Source organism: Pezoporus wallicus, unplaced genomic scaffold (assembly GCF_028554395.1).
Source record: "Pezoporus wallicus isolate ANWC-B61680 ecotype Strahan unplaced genomic scaffold, APGP_CSIRO_Pwel_v1 contig_8542, whole genome shotgun sequence".
Lineage (NCBI taxonomy): Eukaryota > Metazoa > Chordata > Aves > Psittaciformes > Psittacidae > Pezoporus > Pezoporus wallicus.
The window spans coordinates 4,066,031-4,079,359 of NW_026640148.1; the positions used below are offsets into that span (position 1 = coordinate 4,066,031).

The 13,329-nt window shown below is 36.3% G+C and overlaps 1 protein-coding gene across 5 annotated transcripts in view; it reads left to right on the forward strand.

Moving 5' to 3' along the window:
• ERC2 (ELKS/RAB6-interacting/CAST family member 2) overlaps positions 1–13,329 on the forward strand; it is a 498,505-nt gene that overhangs the window by 205,816 nt on the left and 279,360 nt on the right. For 3 of the 5 annotated variants that reach the window (XR_008973233.1, XR_008973234.1, XM_057417556.1), the window contains exons 13-15: positions 2,225–2,254; positions 3,135–3,328; positions 9,548–9,559. Coding sequence is in view for 1 of the 5 variants with exons in the window: in XM_057417556.1 (XP_057273539.1) it covers positions 2,225–2,254; positions 3,135–3,328; positions 9,548–9,559 (236 nt within the window). In the remaining 4 variants the exon portion in view is untranslated. The remainder of the gene's footprint in view (positions 1–2,224; positions 2,255–3,134; positions 3,329–9,547; positions 9,560–13,329) is intronic. The other 2 variants (XR_008973235.1, XR_008973236.1) reach the window with 1 other exon arrangement.

The following is a 13,329-nucleotide window of genomic DNA, read 5'->3' on the forward strand; positions in this document are numbered from 1 at the left end:
TTGGGCCTACTGTTTGACCTCAGAAGTCAAGTTCCATCTGTCAACAAATCACCCCTGATCTGTATATAACAATTAAAAAAAAGTGCCTAGTTCAAATCCAAACACATCTTTCAAAGCCATAAATATAATAGGGCTTTTATAAGTAATTCTATGCCTTTGTCCTGGGAATGTCAGATGGATTGTGCTTTGCCCTCTTGTAGTATCAGCAGCTTTGTTTACAACATGAGGATTCCCTTAGAGGGAGTATCACCTGCAGAAAGCTCTTTTTAAAAATGTTAAATGTTCTATCTCTCTTTTTATCTAACTTTCCTTTCCTTGCATTAAGGCAATACCCTTGAAGAAATCTGATTCCTGCCAATGGTCCAAAAATATTCTGTAGGAAATACTTGTGAAAGTAGAGGCAACTAAATTTATTGCTGTTTCGCAATATTGGGATACTGGGATCTTTTTTCTTTTTTTTAAGATTAGATTCATCTTTGTCCTTGAACTGAATGTTTACATTGGTTTATATGTGATATTATAGATCTGTGCTGCACCTGAAAACCCTGTATAGGTTGGATACTTAATCACATTGGTTTTAATCATATCTTACAAGTTCTGCTACATATTGAAAACCACAGGGAAATAGAGTGACCAAGTATGTCCTATAGAATTTTCCAAAAACACATCACACAAATATGGAGCAACATCGGTGTAACAGAAAGCACAAGAATTGAAAATACTTCTACAACTTAAAGCTAATTTCCTAAGCATGGTATTGAGCAAGGATTATAGGGCTAAACTAAATAGTATAGTTTATATGTAATACAGCAGGTGATGTTTTAGTTATAAGCCATGCAGTAGATAATTTGTTCAGTAAATTTCTGATCTGCTGTGTGAGAGGAATGTTCTTTGATAGCTGAACATTTGGCACCTTGGCTCTCGGGAAAAAAGAGCTGAAGCTGGGAGTTCTTTTATGCTAAAGTGAGGAAGACTGGTTAGAGGCAGGAAGGTGGGTGTTTTGCTTGTTTATGAAATGATGGAAGCAAGGCTGGTAAATAAGTGAATTAGACACTAAAATAAATGGAAGGGAAAGAAAGATGACAGGAATATGAAAGAGTGATAGCCTCTTGAGGGGAACTGGGAAATTCAAAATTAACCCTAGAAATCTGAAGAGCAATAGGGAACAGCATGCTCTTTGCAGAGGTTTCTTAGTATCTTAAAGGTGTGAGCTGGGTTGTTTGTCTGGGTTTATTATTATTTTATTTTTTTAATTTTATTTTTCCTTAAGTGAATTTATCTTTACAAACCAATGGAATTATTTTTATCCTTTGCTAAAAAACTGTTAATTTTTGAGAGATAAAACATTGTCTAATATCTTAATAGGCGTGTTGGAAAACTGAGGTACTTTGCAGCTGGAAACTAGTACACAGCTCTCACATAATTGGCCCTGAGTAAATTTCTTGAAACAATTAACACCTGGTATAAAATAAATCAAAGCTTATTAGTAAAGCAGGAAGACACATGAGGATGAAAAGGTATCGGTTGTTAGCATCTCACCCAGACAGTAAAATCAAGATACTCTTTGGATGTTGCCTTGAAACAAACTCTGGGTTAGGAAAGTCCTGTATCTGCTTAGGATTCAGGGCTGGAGCATGTATTACCATCCAAAACAGAGAGTTTGAAGAGCAAGGCTACTGGATTGTAGGCTTCTCATGTTGTTCCCTTGGCTCATTTTGGTAATGAAATATTTCTTCTGAATGAGAATCTCACAGTAGGATAAAAAACACTTAAAACCTACTATTTTTTTTCTTATTATCCTCATGCTTAAATGATATGTTACATGCAAACACCCTAAGTTTCTTTCCTAGTAATTTCAACATTTTAATTGTTGTAATTACCATCAGTGAGACTTGTTCTTATTTATACAGAAAAATTTATCCATTGCAAAGAACATGAACCTTCTAGTATCTGTAGTTTAAATTATTTTTTTCCCAAAGCATGCATGTTTCATTTTGACCTGTGTTTCTTTCATTGCTTGCTTGCATTGTCTGTTCCTTGAAATTAGAGAAGGATAAGTAAGTCCATGTCTTCTCTGCACCATCAGATAGTCGGAGGACCTTCAGTTCTAAATATCCTGAATTTCTGTATAATTCCTGTATGTTAAGAGAATGTTATCTGAATTTTCTATGTTTAATGTGCACTGCCTTAAACTACTTGTTTTTTCCTTGCCTGCTCTTTCAAGATGCCAATTAGGAATAATGGGAAGCAAGGGGTAGGCTAAGCATTGCAGTGCATTGTTGTTTCCATCTGTCTGTGATTATTCCAGCCAACAGTTTAAAGTACTTGATGCCAGATCATGCTCCCATTGAAGTTAATCGGGTTTTTGCCATTAGGTTTGATGGGAGTATGGTTGGGCTCTGCACTGCTGTTGTTGTATTCATTGCCTTCTTTCTTGTCTGTGAAACTGCCACCCATCCATGCATGTGTTTGCCAGGTTTGTGCTGTTTACACCAATGGGCTTGTTCTTCTGATGTTTCAGGTCAAGTATAAACAATAAGAGAAAAAGGATTATTGGGTAAAATGTCTGTTGAAAGCAACTTTGTAGTTTACTGGTTTGTCTTTTCATTGGTTTGTCTTTTAAAAACAACACTGCCTAAAATGATTTTCTTCCTTTTAAATTCTTCAAACTACATTTGAAACATCTGGTGATACAGATTACAATATATGTGTATCTGTGTGTGCATATATACACATGGACAAAGTGTGTGTATATATACGGGGAAAGAGAGAGAATATGATTTATTAAGAAATTGCCAATATAATTGAAACACTTTAAAAGCTTAATGTGAATTAAATTACAAGTAGATTTTTTTTTAATTTAAAGAACACCCTTTAAATATGGTCACTTTAATATGTAAACAAACCTTGGGAAATCCCCTCCCCCTGCAGGATGATAGCATTTGAGTATAATTTTAGGCTATGAACTTACTTTCATTCCTTTTTATAATGCTTCTGTAGAAAATATTGTAATCAGACAGAAACACCCATAATCCTTTTTAAGAAAAAAACCCAATCTCCGAGACTGAATTATAGCTCTTAAAGCTGTATAAGTTATCATCATCCTTACCTTTTTAAAAATCTTGATCCTGAAGGCTCATGAGGCTGAAGAGGAGGCACGGATGAATCCAGAATTTGCAGACAGAATGAAACAGCTTGACAAAGAAGCATCATACTATAGAGAAGAATGTGGCAAAGCTCAGGCTGAGGTTGACAGACTTCTAGAAATACTCAAGGAAGTAGAGAATGAGAAGAACGACAAAGATAAGAAAATTGCTGAGTTAGAAAGGTAATTCTTGTATTATTTGTCTTACATTAAGTGGCATTTTTATTTACTTTGTCTTCATTGCAGAGCAGAGAAGTTAAGTGTAGAATGTGTTTTTTCACAGAATAGTTGTTATCTGCTGAGTTTGGAACAATTCAAGTTTTCTACTTTTTCAGTAGTCTCTATAAAAGGAACATATATAAAAAAGCCATATGCAATTTACAATGACAAGAACCCTCCCAGAAAACCTTTTAAAGGGCAGTCCTGTCTTTCTAGTAACTGGTAAATTAAAACTGTCCCTACACATGCTTCTTCAGTGTGAACAGCAACACCAGTTCTCAGAGGTCCCGAAAAGTATTGGTAAGTATTTCTAACCAGTCCCATGACAATTAATTAATAGCTGTAACTATTTTTGGTGTTTCTCTAGTTTTTATCTGCTTCAATTTTCTGACACTGACCAGGCAGTGTTTGTCTTGTTTCTGGGAAGGTTGTACAATCTTTTCTTAATGGAGACAGGAGGGTTTTGGGGGTCCATTTGTCTCTTACCCTTCAGAACTAAATAATTCTGGGAACCTTCTCCCATTTGGTATACTGCCATTTATTTGATTGATAAGCAGTTTATGTGGATCTGATTTCTTTGTTCCCTTCCTGTACTTAGCCACTCTTACATGAATGAAAGAAGGAATTTGTGATTATTGCTAGTCAAGACAAAGCACTGCTCTGTCCAGTTAGGTAGAATTACCATGAAAGAGGGGAAGGTCTGCTGGAAGTGTGCATTACCTGAGGGGGAGAAAACCAGCCAGCTTGGAAAGAAAGACATTGTAGAGCATCTTTTACTGATGATGACTTATCAACGTTCACAGTTATCTGTTGCCAAAACTTATCTATCTCTGCAGACATCTGGCAATGGTTTCCTAATCATAAAACCGAAGGGTATAGAGTTATCAGTCAAAGTGTCATGAGAGCCAAGACCTTAAAGTGAAAAAAGATTTGTACTCAAAATAGAACTTTTTAGAGTTGTTTACATGAGGACAACTTTAATTAGCAGTTATATGTTAGAAATTAGAATACTGTAGTAGCACTGATTTGAATGTGTAAAGTAGATACCAGAAGAAGCTGGTAATGAAGAGTGGCCACTTTGGCACCATGACTGAGAGTTCTGCCTAAACTGTCTAAAATCCTAAAATGGCATGTTGGAAAAATATAACACAGTTAATGAATTTGTGTGGTCAGGAAAGTGCTGCCATACACCCATCAGTACATGTATTTTAGGGGCAGGTACATACCTGGGCTTGTAATGCAGTGACTCCAGGTGTGAACAAGCTGTTGGAAACTCACTGTGTAGTTTTTAAAGATACAGTAACTGATATCCTCATCGAGCTATAAAACCTACTGAATTATTGTGTGACACTAGATGCAATAGCAAGCGTGATAAACTTTTGTTCAAGAGGATAATCTTAAGAGATTCATGGAGTAGCAGTCACATACGTGTTGAGTGGTTGAATATTAAAATGACAAGATTAATAGATAAACATGATGAAGTAGGGAAGCTTGTGATCTAAAATTTTAGTAAATGTTAATTTAAGTATTTTATATAAAAGGTATAAATAATTGATATAGAGTAGTAGATTTATCTGAATTTAATTGAGAATTACTGACTGAGAAGCAATGGTTACAAACAAACAAGGTGCCAAGGGAGGCAGAGCTGTTCCTCTGGCCTTGTCAGAGTACCACCTCTTCTTACTGTCTGAGAACCTTGCGGTGGGCTCTGTAATGGGCAGTGTTTTCTGTTTTTGTATTAATATATTTTTAAAATTTGATGCATTTTTGTCAGTGACATTTTGGGACTCTGCCTTCCAGTCTGTTATTGTTGATGAGGGTGTTGATCCTGAAATAACTTTTCAGAAAATAGTTTGGTACTGCACAGACCTTTTGAACAAGATACACTGTACTTTGAATGTGAAGCAAAAGTAAAGCTTTGCTATGAACCCTCAGGTGCTTCCAGAATGCTTACAGTAAGATATCTGTGGCATGTCCAGCTAAGGACAGTAGAATGTTACAGTTTTTAGGGGTCATCATGTTCTAAGATTGGGTTTTGAGTTCTGTTAGCTTTAATGTACTTTCTTACTTGATGTAACTTACCTACAGCTTTCAAGATTAATTTGAAATTCCTCTACACACAGAATATGTAAGGTAATTATTGTAAATGAGAAAAAAAAGCATTTATGTAAAAAATACCTATTATTGATTTCATCAACAGAAGTTATTCCCTTTACTTGGCGATGAAGTTTCTAACATGCATAAGCTCAGGCACAAATTTGTTGGTTAGTGCAGTAAGTGTAGCAATCTGACAGCAAGATAAAGGTCTAAAAGGGAAATATTTTTAGAGAGTGGGTATCCAGCCCTTCTTACTAATCAGGCTCATCTTAGGTTTCACAAAAAATTTAGTTTATTTTTTATCTCTTTTCCTTATTTTCTAAATATATTGGCCTAAAGATTAAATCTGTGTGTAACTGTGCCACTTGTTCGTGTCCCTAGAGAGGGAACTTTGACGTTGAATTTCCTCTTTCTAGGGTGTCAGGTGGAGTGTAAATTGATGTAAGATTTTATGAAGTGATACTACTTTTTCTGCTTATAATGAGTACTTGCTTGGTTCATTATTGAAGAGAAGAGGCGGAGCCAAAGTTCAGTTTACCTGCTGTATGGGAATAAAGCATTGTCAAAAATACTGCAACTTCAACAGAAGCATATTGGAAAATGTTCTTTCCTTCTTGTTCCCCTGTTTTGTAATTCATATAATGTACTTTAGGTTGCTATTTTCTCTCCTTACTTTTTCTCCTTTTTTTTTTTTCTTGCTCAGAAACAGCATATCATCAACATTTTACCCTTAACTTCAGATGTAAGGGCATCTCCAGGGTTTTGTAGGAAAACAAATGCTCTTCTGAAATCTACTTCTTGGTTAATAGCTTGCTGGGGTCCATGTTCACTGCTATGCCAACATCTTTACATAGCAAGATAGCAACAAAATAAATTCTCAAAAATTTATAAAAATAAATTTCTGAGACAGTTGTAATCTAGAGTATTGTGGACTGTGGTATTTTTACAATATTTATTACATTCACATGTAAATTCAGCATAATACGGTTTGAAAAGTAAAAATTGTAATAAACTTACAAGAATTAAGTATTAAAACAAAACAATGAACACTGATGTTTTACTATTGGTCAGAAAGTCTTGACACTGAAGGTGTCAAATACTCAAGGGTAGAATACCTTCTTCAAGATATGGGCAATTAAATTTATCAGATGAACATGATTAACAAACCTTAAGGTTTTGTATGAATGGCAGTTCTTTGGCTTTTAATGTAATTTTCTTACCTTAGAAACTATCACACTTCTGGATTGCATCACTGAAGTTTCATGAGTTGTACTATTCCTCGTATGTAAAAAAATGTTGGTCTGTTTCTTAAATTACACCATATGCATTAATTGTATTTTATAACTTCTTATTGCTACATAGGAGAGCCAATTCCTCCTCATGTACTAAAGCTGTTTTATAACTTCTATTGCATCTTTCAGGATTTATCTTTTCATGGTGGGAACAGGTTAACATTAAATGCAATGTATCCCAGTGTAACGTACTTCCAGTAAACTCGGCTTGATGTTTTTCTTTGGTTTCCCTGATGAAGGAAATGTGTTTTTTTTTTTTGGTGTGTGCTTCATTTGTTGGTTTTGGGTTTGTTTTGTTTTGTTTTTTTTTTGATAATTTACATGAAGAATCTGGGTAAGAGAGCGGTCAGCTTAAATTTTGATATGAAGCACCTAGCCAAAGAGAGGTAACTGCATTTGAAACGGAATGGAAGGAGTATATTGTTTAATGCTGTCATTAATGGTGTTAGACTGAAAAGTATGTTTATGAAATATCCTGGGAGTTTGAGTCATGAAATTAAGTGAAATACAACAGGACAAAATATGTTTGTGAAGTTAGGACCAGTAAGACTGCCTGTTGTAAACTAAGGATAATCCTTGATACAGTTTAGGAAGCGGAAGATTGGGTGACTTTGCTTATAGAATCATAGAATATTTAGGGTTGGAAAGGACCTTAAGATCATCAAGTTCCAACCCCCTGCCATGGGCAGGGACACCTCACACTAAACCATGCCACCCAAGGCTTTGTCCAACCTGGCCTTGAACGCCACCAAGGATGGAGCATTCACAACCTCCCTGGGCAACCCATTCCAGTGCCTCACCACCTTTACAGTAAAGAACTTCCTCCTTATATCCAATCTAAACTTCCCCTGTTTAAGTTTTAACCCATTACCCCTTGTCCTGTCACTACAGTTCCTAATGAAGAGTCCATCCCCAGCATCCCTGTAGGCCCCCTTCAGATCCTGGAAGGCTGCTATGAGGTCTCCATGCAGCCTTCTCTTCTCCAGGCTGAACAGCCCCAACTTTCTCAGCCTGTCTTCATACGGGAGGTGCTCCAGGCCCCTGATCATCCTCGTGGCCCTTCTCTGGACTTGTTCCAACAGTTCCATGTCCTTTTTATGTTGATGACACCAGAACTGCACACAATACTCCAAGTGAGTGAGGTCTCATGAGAGCAGAGTAAAGGGGCAGGAGAGCAGAGTAGAGGGGCAGTGTCATTATGAGCCATCTAAATAATGAAGCAGACGTATAAATAATGAGGTGTAAATCCTGATACGTCAAAAGAAATGTCTGCAGTAAGGATAGGAAGGTATTAATGTCATCAAGCACTAGCAAGACTCCATGTGGAACACTGCTGTGTACTTTTCATCAGTCATATTTGAGAATTAAAGCCGGAAACAGGTGCAGAGAGGGCTGGTAGGATAATTAAAGGAATGGAGTGCTCATGTCACAGGAGTCGTCGAAACAGCAGTGGTTTGTTTCTCTGGCGAAACAAAGGCTTGGTGGGGATGCTTGTTCTCTATAAATACGCGATGGGGTAAGCACTGCGGTGAAAGAAGAGTGATTTCAGTAAGAGTGTTGGCACATAATATAATGGTTATAAATCATCCATTAATAAATTTAGACTCAAAAGAGAAAGTAAGTGATGAGAACACTGCAAAATCTTGAATCTGTTTTTCTCCACTGGTATGTTAGATGGTCAGTCATTGCTTGATTGAGAGTAGCTTCTCAGAAAATCTTACAACAATGGCAAAGTTCATTTAAAAATCCTATAGTAGCTAGGAGATAAAACCAGTTTGTTTTTAAATGAGAAGTTTGAGTTTTTTGATATCAACTTCTCATATGCAGTGGTAAGTTTTGGGTAGTAATACTACAGATGTGCATTTAAGATCTTAAAATGTTGGGATTACAATTAATCCATTCTGAACTGATCTGGATTTGAATTCTGAACAAAGTAAGTCCACGCAGCACTGACAGTTCATTGCATAAGTGAAAAAACCTCAGCATATGGAATAATTGCATTCAAAAAATTATTTTTGTGGCTTCTAAAACACGTCCATCGGCACCAATGACAGCTTTAAGGAATTTTCTAGCTGGGTGTCAGGCAAAGAGTTTTTTTTCTGTCTTAATTGAATGGGCATTTAGGTATCTTTAAACAGTTTACCAAGTATCGGAGTATTTTCAGTGACGAAGTATGAGCCTTATTCTTCATACTGAAGAAAAAAATTGCTGTCGGGGTTAGAAAGGACTGTATTTCCTGGGGACTTGGGGTGAGAAAATCTCTGTCTTTGATTATTAGGTACAGTGCTTTGTGAACTTCAAAATGGTATCTTTGAACAAGCTGCCAAACTGTTCAGCTGTTTTGGCTTTCATGGGAAGACTTGATGAATGTGGGTCACCAAGCCTCTGTTGGTCCAAAAAACAAATTCATAGTATAGGAAGAGGCATCTATGCATCAGCAAGCACTACCAATATCCACCTAATTTATTTGTTCTGTTTGGTGTGTACATGCATTTGGATGGTTGTAAGTATAGATGACTGCACGGCTCACAAATGACAAGCTGCCATTTTATTTTACAATTTCTGTTTAATTCAGTGTACAACAAGGGTTTACTGCTACAGAAATTTTATTTTACTTCTCGCTTTCCCTTCCCTTCCTTTTTCTTTCCCTTTTTTTTTCTTTTAATAAAATCTGCTGATATAACATCTGCTTGTTATATTTATAAGAACTAATGTGTTCCTCCCTTTATTCTCTTTTGCTGTCTCCTCCTTATGTTTTTCTCCAAACTGCTGCTTTCATCCCTACTCCAACCAGCTTAACTTCCAGGTCAGTATTTTCTGCTCTCCTACTTAATTGCCTCTTCCTCAATGAAGGTTTTCATTGATGCTTTGTTTATTTGGCCATTTTGATTCCATAGGGATATCTTCTTTTTTTTTTTGTTGTTCTGTTTTTATTCTGCTTGTCCCTGTTGTGAAGTTTTTGGTCATTCCATTTCTAGATCAAAAACTTTACAGTAAATGAATGCTTTTGTCAAAAGTCTGTAAGAAAAAAATGTTTATTAACAACATATTCGATTTATATGTTGTTTTGTGTGAAGATTTTTTTCTTCTTTCAGTTTTACTTTATCTTTGTTTAGGCAGTTCAATAATTCAAATAACTTTTTGGTAGCCAACCAAACCCAGTAGGTAATGGATTGAACAATAACAACAGAATGCAGAGAGATTTATACCTAAGATCAGAGAGTTCTTAATACATTACCATCACCCTTTTTATTGTTACTGCAAACATAATAGGATGAGTTGGAGTGGTTCAGCTTCTGGTTTGTAAACTTCTAGCTGTTTGTGCTGGCCAGATTCTGGACCAGCACAGAACTGCAAGGGAGGTGTACGTATGTGTGTTTTATATGCTGTGCCTGTGTATAGCATGATCTAGTCAGACTCATGTTTTTCTTTCTTTGAGGTTTTGGATTAGTTAAGCTAGCATTTGTGCTTGTGAAGTGGTTTTGAGTAATCTTATCTTATAAAGTATTATTACATAAAAATAAAGTCTTATTACTTGTCTTGTGGTGCTTGTTCAAAGTAAAAATTGATCTAGTCAACTTTTTTTGTTTCTTATTAGGCCTTGATGTTAATTTTTCTTTCTCATGTCTGCGAATGGCTGAAAAGTTTAAAGTTAGTGAAGTCTTAAACTATGTGCTTGTTATTTTAGAAACGAGTAAGTTTATATGGTTTGGCCTGCAGGTTCGTCTGCTTCTTCCTTATCCCATTCCCTTCAGAATGTGGCTTATTTTTTATTTTTTATTTCCCCCTGTGACAGGTATTTAAGACAGTTCTCACCCTTTATTTTTCAGTTTCTGAAATGAATGATGGAAACGTTGAGAAAGTTTTGTTTCGTGTACTGAAGGAGCTTTGCTTTAGGCAGGGAAAGACCTTGCTTTCAGTTATTGTCAAAGTAGAAAGTGTTTACTACTTCATAGTTCAATTGGACTGGAGTATAAAGGAGGGTATATGCTGCAAAGACTTTTTAGGTGGATTTCAGCTACCAAAGTTTTGTATTTGCAGATACGGTTCCAGGTATCAGGTTGTCATGCAGCACGTTTGTCTAGAATTATTTCAAATGTCCGGTCTGCCTTTATAATATGTTCAGATCTGACGTTTTCAGGATTTTTATGTCAATGTATACTTCTTGCACAACATTGTTCTCTATTCATATAGAAGCAGAGGTTGCTAGTTTAGGAAAGTTCTCGAGCACAGTTCCCATTTCATGGTTCAGACATGCCGGAAAAGTTTCTCATGTGGATGCTTTCGAACTGTATGGCAAAAGGTGGCTCATGATGAAAAGATTGGCAAGACAGGGTTTTTTTTCCTGATGTGCTTTAATGCACACCACAGTTGAAAGTTACTTTCCAGCTGGAAAATTTTGTTTCTGAAATTTGAAGCTTACTGATTGGAGTAATGAATCAGATAAGCACTTCCTTTTTATTGTCTATTTACTGCGAGCACATTTGCTTGTGCTGGAATGGGTAATTATTACACCTTGCTTATAAAAATACGGTTTATTTCTTCCAGAAATTAATGAAATGTATTTACTGCGAAGTTGGTTGTGATGAAATTACTGTCTAAATGTGACCACTGTGGCATTTCTATCAGAACATACTCATCACTGATTGAAAATCTCTCTAGCCAGAGGGAGCTTAAGGAAGGGTATTATGCTATGCAGTTGTCATTATGGTTGATTTCACTGGAATTCAGTGATTGGTATGCAGAAACATTTGTTCAGCAGTTGGAGGTGCAATTTCTGTTATGATTTATTGACCTAAAAAAGCAGCTGACCTTGTTGAAGCAAACTGTCCTCATAACCCTGCCAACTTTCATCCCTAGAGTCCTAGATAACTTGTAGTGGATGATTAGAGTTTATTGTGAGATTTCAGTGAAGTGTTAAGTTTTTTGCAGCTTGAATCATCGTTTAAGAAACATAATTTAAGAAACAGATCTATTATTTTATTTAATTTCTGCTAATCTATATGATCTTAGCTGTCGTTTTATTAATCTGTTTTTATATGGGGTTAGAATGATTGGAGAAATGCTGCATCTGTTTTATAAACACACATCTCTTGATACTGATGGCAAAGAAGAAAATCAAATACATTGGCATAAACCTGCCCCCCCCCCCCCCCCCCCCCCCCCCCCCCCCCCATGCACATCTACCTATAAAATAATAATGTTCTGAGCACAAGAATCAGTCAGTAGCATGGATTTTGTTTGGTTTTGGTTTGTTCTGTTTTTCATTTAGGTTATAGCAGGTTATATACTCCCTAAACCTTTCTGCCTGCAGATAAAGAGGAGATGGATATTTTTTCCATGTATAATATACTGGCCAGTGCTAGAAATTTTCCCACCAGCCTCTGATGCTGGCCTTCCTGATTGTTTCTGTGGGAGGCTAAAGCTCAATGAGATGTGTAAGGCGAGGTTTAACGGAGTTTTAAATTTAACTTAGGAGCCTTCCACAGTTTTGTCAAATGTCAGTTTGATGGTTCCAAGGGCAGAGTGATATGTTGTTCAAAGATAATTTCCCTGGAGAAATTGAGATAGTGTACTAATGAAAACTGAGAGAATCTGTGATGTACATTACTCTTCTGAGAGACTGGTTATTCTGAGTGAGAAGCATAGTTGTCATGTTGGATAACAGGCAGATTGTTGTCATGTCTTTCTCTTTTAGTCTGTTTGCTACACATACAGAATCAACCTTTTAACATTGTGAACATTTTGAAGTTTAAATACTTTGAAAAAGATGAAGATTTGAGAAAAGATTATTTAGGTTTATCTGATTACATGTGTGGTTTTGAATTTGTATACATTTGAATTTCATTTCATTTAAGAAATAAAAAGTTTATTTCCTTGGAATTCTACTTTCTTAGAAAAAATAATAACTTGTAAAATAAGCATAAATGATAGTGATAAACAATAAAAAGATACAAACAGGTCCCTACGACAGGATAATGCATTGTTGCTTATTTTTATCTCACTCGCTCCTGGACCTGCCTGTCCAGTTTTATACTTTGCCCTTTTGGTTTTCTTAAAAGCAAACAAACATTAAAAAAATCTCGGAGACAACCAGAAGCGGATTATTTCTGTAAGGAAGGATATTTTTAAATTTCTCAGTGATGTCCTTTTTTGGTTTTGATTTGGAGTGTAAAATACTCCGGTGAAAGAAATGGACATGAAGCATAAATTGAATACGAGTTAAAAAGAGCTCTACCTCTCTGTGAAATAATCCACTTTGGATTGGGTTGGAGCTGAGACCAAAATTCTGCACTGGGGAAGACGGAACATTAGGACCATTACTCTCTCTGTGTCGTGGTTACTGATTTAAAGACAACAATATTTGCTATGCTTCTCCAGAACTGCTGCTTGTACTAGTTTTCCTCAGGGGGAAGAGCAGCAGAATGTATTTCTTTACCCCTTAAATGTGTGAATGAAGTATCTGCACAGCTCTCATCTGGGGAGCTTGGTGGCTGCCTGGGTGCAATGCTGTCAGCATTCCCTGTGTACAGTGAATGGGTGTGTGAATGAAGAAGCATTGTGAGATAGCACAGC